This window comes from Solanum tuberosum, unplaced genomic scaffold, assembly GCF_000226075.1.
Source record: "Solanum tuberosum cultivar DM 1-3 516 R44 unplaced genomic scaffold, SolTub_3.0 scf00027, whole genome shotgun sequence".
NCBI lineage: Eukaryota > Viridiplantae > Streptophyta > Magnoliopsida > Solanales > Solanaceae > Solanum > Solanum tuberosum.
Window position 1 is genome coordinate 1,562,972 of NW_006238953.1, and position 13,960 is coordinate 1,576,931.

A 13,960-nucleotide genomic window follows, 5' to 3' on the forward strand; every position below is an offset into this window, starting at 1 on the left:
ATGATTTAGTACTTTTAAATTATGATCATTTTCATTATGACTTGTTAATTTGCAATATTTGTTTTACGCGATTTCATTATTATTATTTTTGTTGGATATTTTAGTGTCATTAATCATATCATATTTTGTGTTATTTTCTTAAGAAACACCTTAGATAGTTGTATTTTGATAGGATTAGAAATATTTGAAGTATAAGTAAATTATATGTTTGTATACTTTATCGGAAAAAACCGAAAATCCAAAAAATCCGAGGTTGAACAATCCGAGTTTTATTGATTCGGTTTGGTTTACAAATTTAAAAACCCGACACAAATAATTTGATTTGATATTTGAAAAATACGAACTACTAAAGTCTGAATAGTATCACTAGAACCATCGGTTACAAACTTATCAATTAAGCATGGAATGTGTTAGTTGTAGCATAATAACAACGTGCTAAATGTTAGATTGCAATACATAGTTAGTGTTTGGCCGTATTTTTAAATATTTTTAAAAATTTAGATTTGAAAGTGCAACTAAGATAATTAGCTTCAGAGTTTCATACAATAGACTACAACACAAACCAAATAAAAACAAGAGTTAGCTTAATCTTTTTGTAAGTTGTTAAACTTGGCTTTTTCTAGTGAACGAATATTACGAAAATTGGGGTTCAGTAAATAAGACATTATCGTTGAAGTTTTTTTATCGGATATATCATGTTTTTTCAAGAAAAAATAAAATTGGGCAGGTTATAATTGCCTTGAAGTTATATCAATTTCAAGAGTGTGTTTAATGAGGAGAAAAGGTAAATAGAATTAGTTGGAGTCATAATGGATGTCCATGAAAAATTTCGGCCATTTTTTTGTCGGAATTCCGGATCACAAAAATTCATAGACTATACACGAAAGTCAGACTAGGGCACCGTGCCCCGAGGCTCTACCCCCTACCCCCCCTCCCGCCTCAGGGCACCGTGCCCCGAAGCTTTCAAATATATATACACAATAAAGTAATTAATTTACAACAAAAATAGTCATAAATTTTTATATAAAGAAAATAGTCAAAAGTTATAAAAAGTATATATATGTTACACATTCGTTAAATATTTAATTTATATTTATTGATACCTTTTATTTTATACTTGTTTGACAACATTTTACCACACATTAAACTATGTCACACTTTTGTTTAATTTATATTTACTAATACTTCAATTTTACACTTGGTTGACAATATTTTTCTGACGAAGTGTTGGTACTTCAACTAACGCACATCCATATCTAGTAGTGTCCCGTTATTTTTGAATTCTGAATTCGCTTAAAAATCACGAATGTCCTCAATCGAACCCTTGATATTGCATGATTCTAATGAAGTAATATGACATTTTATGAAGTCTGATGAGTGTTTCAGCTAATTGAAACATGTAGTTAATATAAATCTAAATAAAATGACCGAGAGATCCATGAAACTGAATAAAAGTGTCTATTGTCTGAAAATAAAGAAATAAGTTGGTGGCACCCAGCAATCTTAAAACAAACAACATACTTGACGATAAATTTACTACTATCTAATCCATGAAGTTTCCGAATAAGAAGGATCATCAACTGTTGACTAGGAAGATGCAATCTGTTTAACCACGAATTTAAGAATGAACGCTTGATTCTACATTATGAAAAAATAGTGTAGAGAAAGTATGTTCTTGATATTCTCTGCTTGCATTCTAAGTTTATGTTTTATATCCATATAATCTATCACATATATACTGACTGTTTTTTTTTCAGATATTGAGCTAACTGCTCAATAGATTCCTTAACAAGGATAAGCATTTTTCTTTTCTTTTCTTTTCTTCAGCAGTGAACAACTTGTGTCTTATGTGCATCTTGCTTGCATTTTTCTTTAGCATCTGGCAATCTTGTTTGCCAGTTGAGGGTTTCTCGGTCAGACGAAAACTAGTACACAAAACACTGACAACTTCAAAAGAAAATTACAATATCACATATCACAGGTTATACCATTTTTAACATTAAAGGGTCGTTTGGTAGAGTGTATAAGAATAATACAAAATATGGTGCATTAGTTATGCCTGCATTATTTCTTATATATTGTTTGGTTTGATGTATTAGAAATAACAAATCTTGCATAATTTCTATTAAAAAAATGTATGTTTACAAAAATACCCTTCACACTTTATTTCTTTGTACACTTCCTTTGCAACAAGGTTCTTTGCTAAAACATCAAAAAAATACCCTTCCTCTTCCGTGTCAACTCCATTTCTTTGCAGAAGAGTAGCTAGTTAAAAGTTCATGTTGTTTTTGCATAATGATATGACAAATTGCATTTCAACTATGCATACAAAAAGATGACAATGAATAAAATATGATAGACAGCAAGACAAAAAATCTCTCAAAAGTTGAGATGAAATAAACTATTGTCCGTAAAGAATGGTCTTTTCAAACTATGTAAATGCTGATTAATAAAATTAACAATTCAATGAAACACCGTACTGTAGCTTTACTCTTAGCTCACGTATGTTATAGGAAAATTAGTTTGCTGCACAGTCTATTGTTCTAGTTGTTCAAATAAATTATATTCAGTTTACCTTATATCCATAGACAAAGTACAGAGAAGATGAATGGTTTCTAAAACAAGTACTAAGGAAAATGTTTTTTTAAAAGACTTTGAGGGTAGTTTTGTAATTATATAATCTAATGCAAGTGTTAAAATGCTATGTATTACTAATTCCTAGAATTTCTTGGTATTAGTAATACACAACTTAATACGCAATATAGTGTATACATGACATAAAAAGTGTACCAAACAAGGTATTACTAATACACACACCTATTTTTCCTAATACACTCTACCAAACGACCCCTTAAGTACCCAACAAGTTACACAGAACTGAAGAAAAACACACAGGTTATTGAACACCTTGCTTCCCAGTGAACCAAGCTGATATCATTCATCACAAGAAAACTCATGGCTCATAATACTAACATACATACATAACCGGAACAACTCTTAGACACCAAAGGTTTCACTGTTGCTTGTGACATATTATGAGAATGTACACCTCAATGGTCTCAAAGGAACCATTATAAAAATCACATCCAATGAAAATGGAACAAGCAAGCTTTGAACTAATAACAATCTCCAAAAGTAAAACCCCACCGGCTATTCCTGAAAGAAACCACTTCTATATAGAGGCTGGAATTACCAGCCAACATGACAGAGCTGATTTTCCATGCTGAAGCTCATACATCAGGCAGTTGTAGAGGGCCGCTTTTTAGAGTTATTCTTAGGGCGAACCTTCACAAAGGCCTTGTCCAAATCCTTAGCATAAAAAAAATTCTCCAATAAGGATATTTGAACATTTGTTATGTGACAAATCAGGTTATTCAGCCGAAAGTAATAAACAATTGACAAGGAACTAAAAAATGATATACCTGACCCTGACCAACACCATGGTCCTGGTTTGATGCATATGTGCTCCAAAGCTTCTCTAAGTTGTAGTATGCTCTCACTTTCTCATCAAGGGCATGAATTACTACTTTGCCTATTGCGGATTGCCATTAACAAAAATCAGTAACTGAAAATAGAATACTAAGGAATTCAGCAGAATTTGAGAACTAGCGAGTTTACTTAATTGATGGCTAGTAAAACTACATCCTGCACTCACACAATCACATGGATCAATGCAAAAGATAGCTGTCTCAATAAACAAAAACTACAAATTGCTGCAAACTTTTACATGTACTGCAGACTACACACACACAAAAGTCGATTTCCACTTGATATAACATATAATGGACATCATAAATAAATACAGAGCACTTTACTGCTGAATAACAGCATCAGAGATGTAGAAGTTGATTGTAGGTCACAGTTGATCGTCCATTTAGCACCAAAATTAATATTACGGATTACTCTTACAAACTAGATCTACAAAGAATGAAATCTGTCGACTTATTTACTTATTAAACATCATGATTGTCATAACAGAAGGATTTAGAAGCTAATTAGTGTCATAACGCATGAAAATTTGAATTTGATAGAAGTTTAAAACTCATATGATCAGACCAAGAACTCGTAGAAGCACATCATCCTTGATACACCACACCGATTGAAGCAACTTGGAGATAACCCTTAACAGTGCATCAGTAGCTTGTATGAGACAAGTAACAGATTTATGTCTCAGACATGTATTTTAAAAATACACTCCGAAATTTCTACATATAGATCTTCCCCAAAACAAGTTAACAACATTCAGATTTCACCTGAATGACTTGTTGGAAATAAATAACAACATAATGCACAATGCTTTTCACATTTTGTGAAACCACATCCACAAAAATCTTAAAACTGCATAGATAAGAGTGTTGAAATAAAGCGCTTGTTACCAGAGTCGATTACAATCCAGTTGCCCGCTTCTTGCCCTTCCACGCTAGGTAACAACATTCTCTTTGATCCTTTTTGCTTCTGCTTAACCTGCTCATCGAACGAAAAGGTGAAGTGCAAATAAGCAAATTATTCAAGCAAAATTGTTAAGATATTTGTTTTTTTTTTTTTTATAACCGAGAAATCCGTCTGTGACCCGCCCTTTGGACCAATCACAGCCTTCTAAACTCGGTGGATAATGGGCCCGCCCCTCTACCCTTCTCCACTTAAATACCGGGCTTCGCTTTGCATGGTGTGGGGCTTGAACCTGCGACCTAAGCCACAAATCCTCCACCTTTTGCCACTTGAGCTAGGCCTTGGGGGCAATCGTTAAGATATTTGTTTCCAGTAGTTAAACACTGATTATGCAATGATATTCTTTTCACAGTTTATCTCGTACTAACTATTCTTCAACTCCAAAAGTTCTTCTAAGCTGTGAACCAAAAAGATGCACAAAACTAATTTCTAGATTCATTTCTCTTTAAATGAGATAACAAGTCAAATCTGTATGAATGCTTGGCCAAATAACATGTGCAACAAGTTTCAAGGTGTCAACCACAGGTAGATACTTCAAATGTATATTACTGCAACAGCCCATAGTTGACAAGTTGAAGTTATCATATGCTTCTCGATCATGTACTTTCACAAAGATCCTTCCTCTTTCTTGGTTGATTGCCAGCTCATACTTAAGATGACTGTTACAATTATTTTTGAAACTGAAGATGACTGTTAATCCTCCCTCATCTGTCTTGGACACCTATACACTACAGTGAGATAATTCCCTGTTACAACAAGGGGAATTATAGGCTCTCCATCTGGAAGTTATCAGGATAACATCCCTCTTTTGGAGAGTTGACAAAGCCATCAAGAAAGTCTCGAGGGTGATTCCAGCAGTTATTTTTTTGGTTATCTGGAATGAAAGGAATCAGATGCTTTGATGGAATTTCAACTCCTACTCACTCTCTCAAGACTAAATGTTTAGTTAATTTGTTCAGTTGGAATTTTCTTACACCTGTTAATAGAATTGACATGTTTCTAATTACTTTTTCTGGACTTTGTTAGCTCCATAGTTCAAGCGTAGACTGCTTGTACTAGTGCTGAAATGTTTTTTTTGCCCTTCGGTACTGGAGCTAACTGGTTACACCTTTTTTTGTTTTGGCATCTTCCTGATGCCCATGCAATGTAATCTCTTACTTTACCGAAAAAAAACAATCTCTCTTTTTTTGCTGGGCTGTTGAATGACATTTTCTTAATCCTACAATCTGGAATAGACTTAAACATTTTATAAGAGAAGTAGACTTCGATATTTCCTCGTTTATAGATAAACCCCTCACTAAAAATATGCAGTAAATTGCTAAAAATGGAAAACCATGTGAAGCTTTATGTCCTTTAAGATTTAAGTAAAGAAAATAATGTGCTGACTGACGTCCTTTCTTTTCCCTTCTCCCTGACGCGCAGGCATGTTCTAGCCTTCAGCCTTGCATTGCTGGCACTTAAAATGAGACATGCAAAGCAGCAGAATCACAAAATAAGGTTATGCCATGGCCCTCAGCTTTGTTGGTTTTTTTCCTTTTCAGAGAACATAACTCCTACCCCAGCCTTTCATAAGCTTTAAAATGAAAATCTATTCAGGTGAGCACACCTCATTATGGCTTTAATTTTAAGATTAATCGAGAAGTCTATTTTCAGATAGTTCAATGGATATTTTCAGTTCTTCATTTCCTTCTGGCAGATGACAGTAACTTTTTAAAAGTTAGATAAAACAAGGTATTGTAACAAAGATTCCACATATCTCCTCAAAAATACCTATAGAACATTAGGAACTGAGAATTGTCTATTGCTTGGAACTACATCTGGGACATTTTGTGTAAATAACAACGGTTCCATTCCCCCCTCCCTCAAGTGCCTGGGTATGCTACTTCTGTAAGCTGCAAGTGTTTCCTTTCATTCAATTGCAACACAGTATACTATAATATATGATCCCTCAGTTGCTACTGATGTAGGTTCTTCCATATGATATACAGACTCCTTGTACCCAAAGGTACTCTATGAAGCTGGAATGAATCATTGGTAGAGCAAGGTCCAAATCTCAGCAAAGGCTGAAAACAAACCTAAGTGATTTCCAGATACTGGATAACAGGAACCTAGTGACTAATCCAGGTGCCTATCAAACTTTCGGTAACATAAGCATACATATTTGTCCTAAAAATGTAAGTATTTGAAGAAATGAGAAACAAAAGTGAAACTGATCGACACATTTCAAGTAGCAACGAGAATAACCGAACCTGCCTTGTAAATTAGGGCTTGAGAAATATTACGGACGTGCCAAGCGGATCGACCAGTAGCAACGACCATGAAATCTGCAAAATCACAGTGTTTAGGAATGGGAAAAACTTTGACGTTATCAGCTTTGACATCTCTGAGGATTGTCTCCACTTCCTCCAGTTTGAGTAACTCTCCGCTGCGGATTCCTTCATCGGCGCCGTCATTGGTGGCGGAGGAAGAAAAAGATAGAGAGCGATTGAGCATTGATAACCCTAGCTTCCATTGTTGAGTTGCAGGAGAAGAAGAGAAGCTTCGAGATTTTAGAACCGACCACATGGGAATTCCTGCCGCAACGCTAAACCTCCAAAACCCTTTAAACAAAACAAAGATCTTATATAGAAATGACTACAAAATGCCCAAATCCTCATTACATAAAATGAATATTTTTATTGTTATCTAACCATAAATTTAAATAATACGATATAATATAATTCAAATAATAATTAAAATAAGTATTGTATTTAAATTAACAATATAATATGCAACAACCGTCCAAACGAAGGTGTTATTGTATATGTGAATTTTATTTATTAGTTCACATAAAATTTTAATTAAATATCATATCATTGTACCCGTAATAAAAGGAATTAATGTAGTCTTGTAAAATTAAAGCATATTTAAAACCACAAATGTGGTATTTTGAAAAGACACCTAACATGATGGGTATGTCAACAATGAAGAAGGAAAAAGGACCTGTTTTAACCAAAAAATATGGTCCGTTAAAAAATAGGCATAAATTGTAGTATTAAATTTTCAACTTTTATCTTTTTAAAATAATAATAATAATAATTAATTAGTCGGATTCATTTTTCTTAATTGACCTATTTAAGTTTTAATAAATAGTAATTTTTTAAAATGCCGATAAAGTAAAAATAACAAATACAAGATAAAAAATAAAACTAGAAAATTGAAATGATGAAACTTGATTCAAGAAATCTGTTACTAGATTTCAATATGTTTTGTTGCTTCTTTGGAATATAATTTAATATTTATAGTAAATTTAATGGACTAAAAATTATAGTAATTGTTATATAAATGGGGCCCTCAACATTGGGGGCTTAAAGCATTGGCTTTATTTGCTTCGTATTGAAGCCGATCCCCATATCTCAGGGAAGTATAATTTACAAGTTATTGTAAAGCAGTGGGTTTACTTAATGCGCATCTAAATAGTAATTGCTTAAATTTTTTGGTAGAGTTCCAAAAGATTTAAAAAATACGCATAATACATTAACAAATATTTTAAACTTGACCTAAGTTAACAAGTAAATATTAATTTTGAGGAGTTAATATCTCAAAAGGTTACTCAACTTTGAAAATTTATCTAATAAGTCATCATTAAACTTTGTTTTGTATAAATAAAATCACTCACCTAAATTTATCACTAAAGTAAATTGACATAACAAAATAAATTATTTTTATGTCATGTTCATGCTTAAAATTATAAATAAATAGCTCAAAATTACTATTTTATTAGAAAATAAAATAATAAAGACGAATGACAATTTTGAAATATTAAAATACAAATTTAACTTTCATATACTTGTTTTCAATTTAACTTTAAATACTTTTTTTTTTTTAAATATTTCTCTCCAACTGCCTACTAATATTTCTCTGTAGGAATAAGAAATACTCGAACAAAAAATACTGTATCACTGTTATTTTAAAATTTTCTCTCATTTAGTCCATCAAACGTCTCAAACTTTTGTGCGTATACTAATGGGAATGTGAATACAAGAAAAAATAATTAAAATAGTTGTTTTCATCTTATAATGGGTAATTGCCAATTGGTTTGGGGTTCTCTCTTAATCCCGATTTCAGAATCGACGATGATAACGAAGAAAAAATAAAAAATTATGAAAGAAAATATTGTTATTTATCTTTATTATTTTATTCTATCATGATATAATAATTTATTTTATCATGTCAATTTTACTTTTTTAATGATAACTTTAGTTCAGTGATTTTATTGATACAAAACAAAGTTTAATGACTTTGTTAGATAAATTCACAAAGTTGAGTGACCTTTTGAGATATTAACTCTAATTTTGAGAGTGAATATATAGACACATTAACTTGATCTCAATTGACAATTAAACACTCCAACTCGTCGTCGTGGACACCTGACACTGGCGTGAGTCATAACACATAAATTTTGGAGGTGTCTAGACGATCATTTAAGTAAATTGGAGTGTTCAATCTACACACACAAAAAAAATGAATTGATATGTCGAAATGCGCACTCTCAAAATTGAATTATTTACTTGTCAATTGAGGCCAAATTTAAATATTTCATTTGTATTATACCTAAGAAATATGTCACATTTCATATATTTTGTCATGTTTTTTTTTGTTTCCCATCCGATGTCCGGAGCCCACATTGGAGCCCCGACTAAATTCAGATCACGCACTGCAGGGTTCATTCAGGGGTGACGCTCCCAACATGATTTCTTCTATACCAAGGCTTGAACCTGAAATCTCTGATTAAGGATGAAGCAGTCCCACACTACACCACAACCCATGTTGGTATATATTTTGTCATGTTTTTTTTTGTTTCCCATCCGATGTCCGGAGCCCACATTGGAGCCCCGACTAAATTCGAATCGCGCATTGCAACGTCCATTCGGGGGTGGAGCCCTCATTGGAGCCCCGACTAAATTCAGATCACGCACTGCAGGGTTCATTCAGGGGTGACGCTCCCAACATGATTTCTTCTATACCAAGGCTTGAACCTGAAATCTCTGATTAAGGATGAAGCAGTCCCACACTACACCACAACCCATGTTGGTATATATTTTGTCATGTCATATTTTAATTACAATCACACTTCTATTTGGCTAATTAATTAACATGGGCATTGGATGGAGAAAGATTACTAAACTTATTAATCTATTATCTAGTACTAGTATGATTTATGATATGATAAACAAGCACTCCTCACCTTACCTACCAATTACAATGACATTGATTTTTAATATGTTGATCATCTTATTAGTTGTTACAATAGCTATTCCACAAGGAGTAAACAATAAAAGGATTATAACTAAACAATTCAATGTCTCTTTCCATCTACTCCAAATTAGCCATATGATAATCATACTTAGTATTCACAGAAAACCATATTGACATGGTAGTTTATAATAGCTGATTTATTCCTTAAACATGAAGAACATTAAATGGAATTTATTTCAACTTAAATGAAAACAAAATCAGTACTATATGAATTATGAATATTATCTCATACGTTCTTCCAATAAATTTGTCTTATAATGAGTGATTACATTAATTGATAATTTATTTATTTTTGGTGATATTAAAAACAAAGGGTGAATACTGCACAAACTTGTTCTAGAGGTAATCTCAGACTTGGCTAGTACATTCAGCCGGTTATTTTAAAAAAATTATACCATCCTAATTTTTCGGATATTTTATAATGTATGGGCAATTTTTTTAAAAAAAATCATCTCAATCATATCGATTTCTCTTCAATATTAGTATGGTTCGGTTAATTTTTTATTTCTTTTTACTTTAAGGTATCACCTCAAAGCAAGTGTGTTCTTGAAGAAGCACTTCTTCACCAAGAAGTCAAGAATGTAAAACATTATTGTTGTATTGTTTGATCTTAAACTTAGAAGAGTGTTTGCATAGATTTTTCCGTACTCTACTATAGTATCTTTTAATTTTAAACCTAAATAATTTAAGAATAACTAAAAAGCAAATGTCCAAAGCCATCCAATCACCAAAGGCCTATGACCTAGTTTACATTTATATTTGAAAAATACTACAAAATATATTTATATATTAAATTTAACATATTGTTAATGTATAAAATATATTTGCATATATGTAAGGTTATTCAGTTTGGTTCGAAATTTTTTAAATTTTTTTTATAAATTAAAAAGACCTTCCCAATTGTTTAGGACAATTAAACACTTAAATAAAAGTCCATAATTTTATTTTAAAATGATATAAATCAATTTGGTACAGTTAAATTCGATCAATTTTTCATATTCTTTTAACACCCCTAGATTAACACATATTATGCGTACGCTAAAAAATTTACTATCTTTATATGTGTTGACATTATGTTTATCATAAAGTATAAACAGATTATCTTATTTTTGGTAAGGTAGACAAGAATTTGTCCTTTCTTGTTATTTGTCAAGTACTATTTCCTTCCTAAATTGGTTATTAGGGGTGTTCATCGGTCGGTTCGGTTCGATTTTATGAATTATCGGTTTTCGATTTTTAAATACGCTAAACCAATAACGAATCAATAAGATAATTTTTTATCGGTTTTCGATTTAACCAATAAGAATATGCTTATAAAACAAATATATGACTTCTCTAATAAATTTGACACGACAAGACAATAATATAACTTTACAAAAGCTCATAAAATAGAAATAATAATAACAAACATGAAAAGAACTATACATGTGTAACACAAAGAGAAATAAAGAGGAATATGATTCTTACTTTAGGTTTTGACGATTTGTATAATGTAAAATTGTGAACTCAAAGTTACAGCGAAGTATGAATCAATGGCTAAATGACTAAGACATAACTATTAAGATATTGAGATTAAAATTTATTAATATGTATGTTGTATATGTAAAAGTATTAAATTACTATAGTCTTAACTCTTAATGGGTTATTGGTTTACCCAATAACCCAATATTGAAAATCAATATCGAACCGATAACCCGATAATTTTTTTTTATAAAACCATTCGGAAACCGTTAACCCAATAACCCAATAGCAATAAACCAATAAGACTTTTTTCGGTTCGATTTTTGCACACCCCTATTGGTTATCATATTATTATTATTATTCCAAAATAACCGTATAAAGTTAGAGATATAATGATAACTTTCAATAAATATATACATTAGCCCTTCATCATTCAATATATTAAGCAACTTTACGTTGGACAACTTCTTCATTGCTATGAATAATTAGGAGAAGTAAAAGAAATATATTGAGAAATTAAATTAAAAATAATAAAACATGGTTAGGAGCAGCGGCGGAGCCAGAATTTTCAATAAAGAGGTTCAAAATCTAAAAGAATAGACATATGAAATAGCCGAAGGGGGTTCCATATCTAATATATACCTAACAAATTATTTTAACCATACATAAATAAAATAAAATATTCCGCTAAAGGGGTATCCCTAACTATAAGGTGGCTCCGCCACTGGTTAGGATTAATAACCATGTTTAGGATTTGTGATATAATCATATTGTACAATTGATACTCTTTATTTTTCTAAAATATATATAGGAGTGATAATCTAATTACAAATTGTATCTATATAACTAAGTTTAGTTATTCAATTATGCAGATGAGACAATACCTCATCTATGCAGATGAGACAATACCTCATCATTTAGCATATAACAATCAAGTTAGTTGACAAAATAGATTCATCTCTACTTTAAAAACTCGAGTTTATAATTTAAAATTATTTTTTATTTATGAAAGTAATATTTATTTTTGTCTCTTAAATATAACTTCAAACATCTTTAATCCCTTAAAAAATGAAGCATTTTTGGTTCAACTAATAGAATGAACTTAAAATTAATGATTACCACCAAAAAAAATATACTAAACACGATCGAAAAAATAAATCAAACTTTCAAATCGATTGACTCGGACGATTTGATCTCAATTTTTATAGATAATTTGAGTCAAAAATCAGAAAAAAATATATATAAAAAATGATTGAGATTAGTTGTTTATTCGATTAGTTTATTTGAAAAGTTAAGCTGAATGTTTAACCAAAAATCAATTGAGTTTGGTCGATTTCTCAAAATTTTAGATATAAAATTGAACAATCTCAATTGATTTTATTAAAAATATCTTGTAGAATGTTCAAACAATGAAGCTCAGTCAAATTTTTCCTTCTTGAATTTTTGGTGCAAAAAAGACGATCGATTTTATCAAAAAATAATTGGAAAATTGAGGTCAAATTGTTCGAGTCTTATCGTATTTTTAGTAATATAATATTTTTGAAATTCATTTAGACCAAATCCATTCCACTTTAACAAATTTAAGGAACTAAAAGTACTCATAATTATACTTAAAGGGACATCTCCCATAGATAAGGGACAAATTTAATTTGGCTAAAGACTCATCCCATAGTCAATAAGGTATTTCATTTAATTCTTGTTGCATGTAATGTTATATTGTTAGAAATATTTTTTTAACCAAAATTATTCTATTTCTGAAGCAAGACAATACAAAAAATTCCACAAATATTTTTTATCATGTACTCATACATAATTTCACCAACTCTTCTAGGTAGAAAAAAAAAGAAAAAAAGAAGCAAGTTAGCTAGACAAATAATTATTGGAGTTGGAAATAACATTTTCATTTATTCCCTAAATATTACTCCACTAGTAGCATAATTTTATAAAGACTGCCATCTTTCTTTTAAGTTCCTTTTTTGCTTATAACAAGAAAAATGATAGCGATATTTTAGTAACCAAAATCAAATGCAGGCATTGGTCATAATTATAAGTTTATATTATATATTGACAAGACATGTCAAAGAAGAAAAAGATAATGAAAGAAAATATAACAGGTAACAAGGAGATAGTAAAGTCTACCAAAAGAGAGGGAAAATAACAACAAAACAGTGTAATAGTAATAATAATAAAGAACAATAAACAACATATTATGATAATTATTGAAAATAATACTAAATAATGATAAATACCAAAAATAAGAGCCACAATACTATAACTGGTACAATGTCAAACACCAACTACTCTAAGCAAGTTAAGCCAACTACACTATCTTCTACGCTAATATGTATTATCTATACCTTTCTATTTAATGTTATGTCCTAGGTCATCTGTAAGTCCTATATCGCCTCATCACTTTTCCCCAATACTTCTTCGGCCCTATCTTTTTATTCTTTACATTTTATAAGAGAATAGTTTAGAAATAATTAAAAGGATAATATGAAAAGTAACATTTATTTTTTGTCCTTATATATTTTAATTAAGAGTTGTGTTGTACTACAATAATAATTCACTTAATATGAGTAGTGAATTAAATTAATTAGACTTATTGAATGAAAAACATAAGTTTCCTTCCTCAATTAGAAATTTCAACTTTAAACCCTAAACATGAAAAAATTCACAGTAAAAAACGCTTCTGGACATCGAATGTAAAATTTTTTAAATAAAGGAAAGAAAAGCATTAATTCTTTACATT

General features: G+C 30.7%; 1 protein-coding gene across 1 annotated transcript; it reads right to left on the bottom strand.

Moving 5' to 3' along the window:
• Window positions 1–2,912: 2,912 nt before the first annotated feature.
• On the bottom strand, window positions 2,913–7,062 carry LOC102586438 (protein Iojap-related, mitochondrial). The gene is made up of 4 exons (XM_006341686.2): window positions 6,703–7,062; window positions 4,377–4,464; window positions 3,423–3,532; window positions 2,913–3,309 (listed from the first exon to the last, which is right to left on the bottom strand). The coding sequence occupies exons 1-4, from the start codon at window positions 7,012–7,014 to the stop codon at window positions 3,238–3,240; spliced, it is 582 nt and encodes a 193-aa protein (XP_006341748.1). The 5' UTR covers window positions 7,015–7,062; the 3' UTR covers window positions 2,913–3,237.
• Window positions 7,063–13,960: the final 6,898 nt, after the last annotated feature.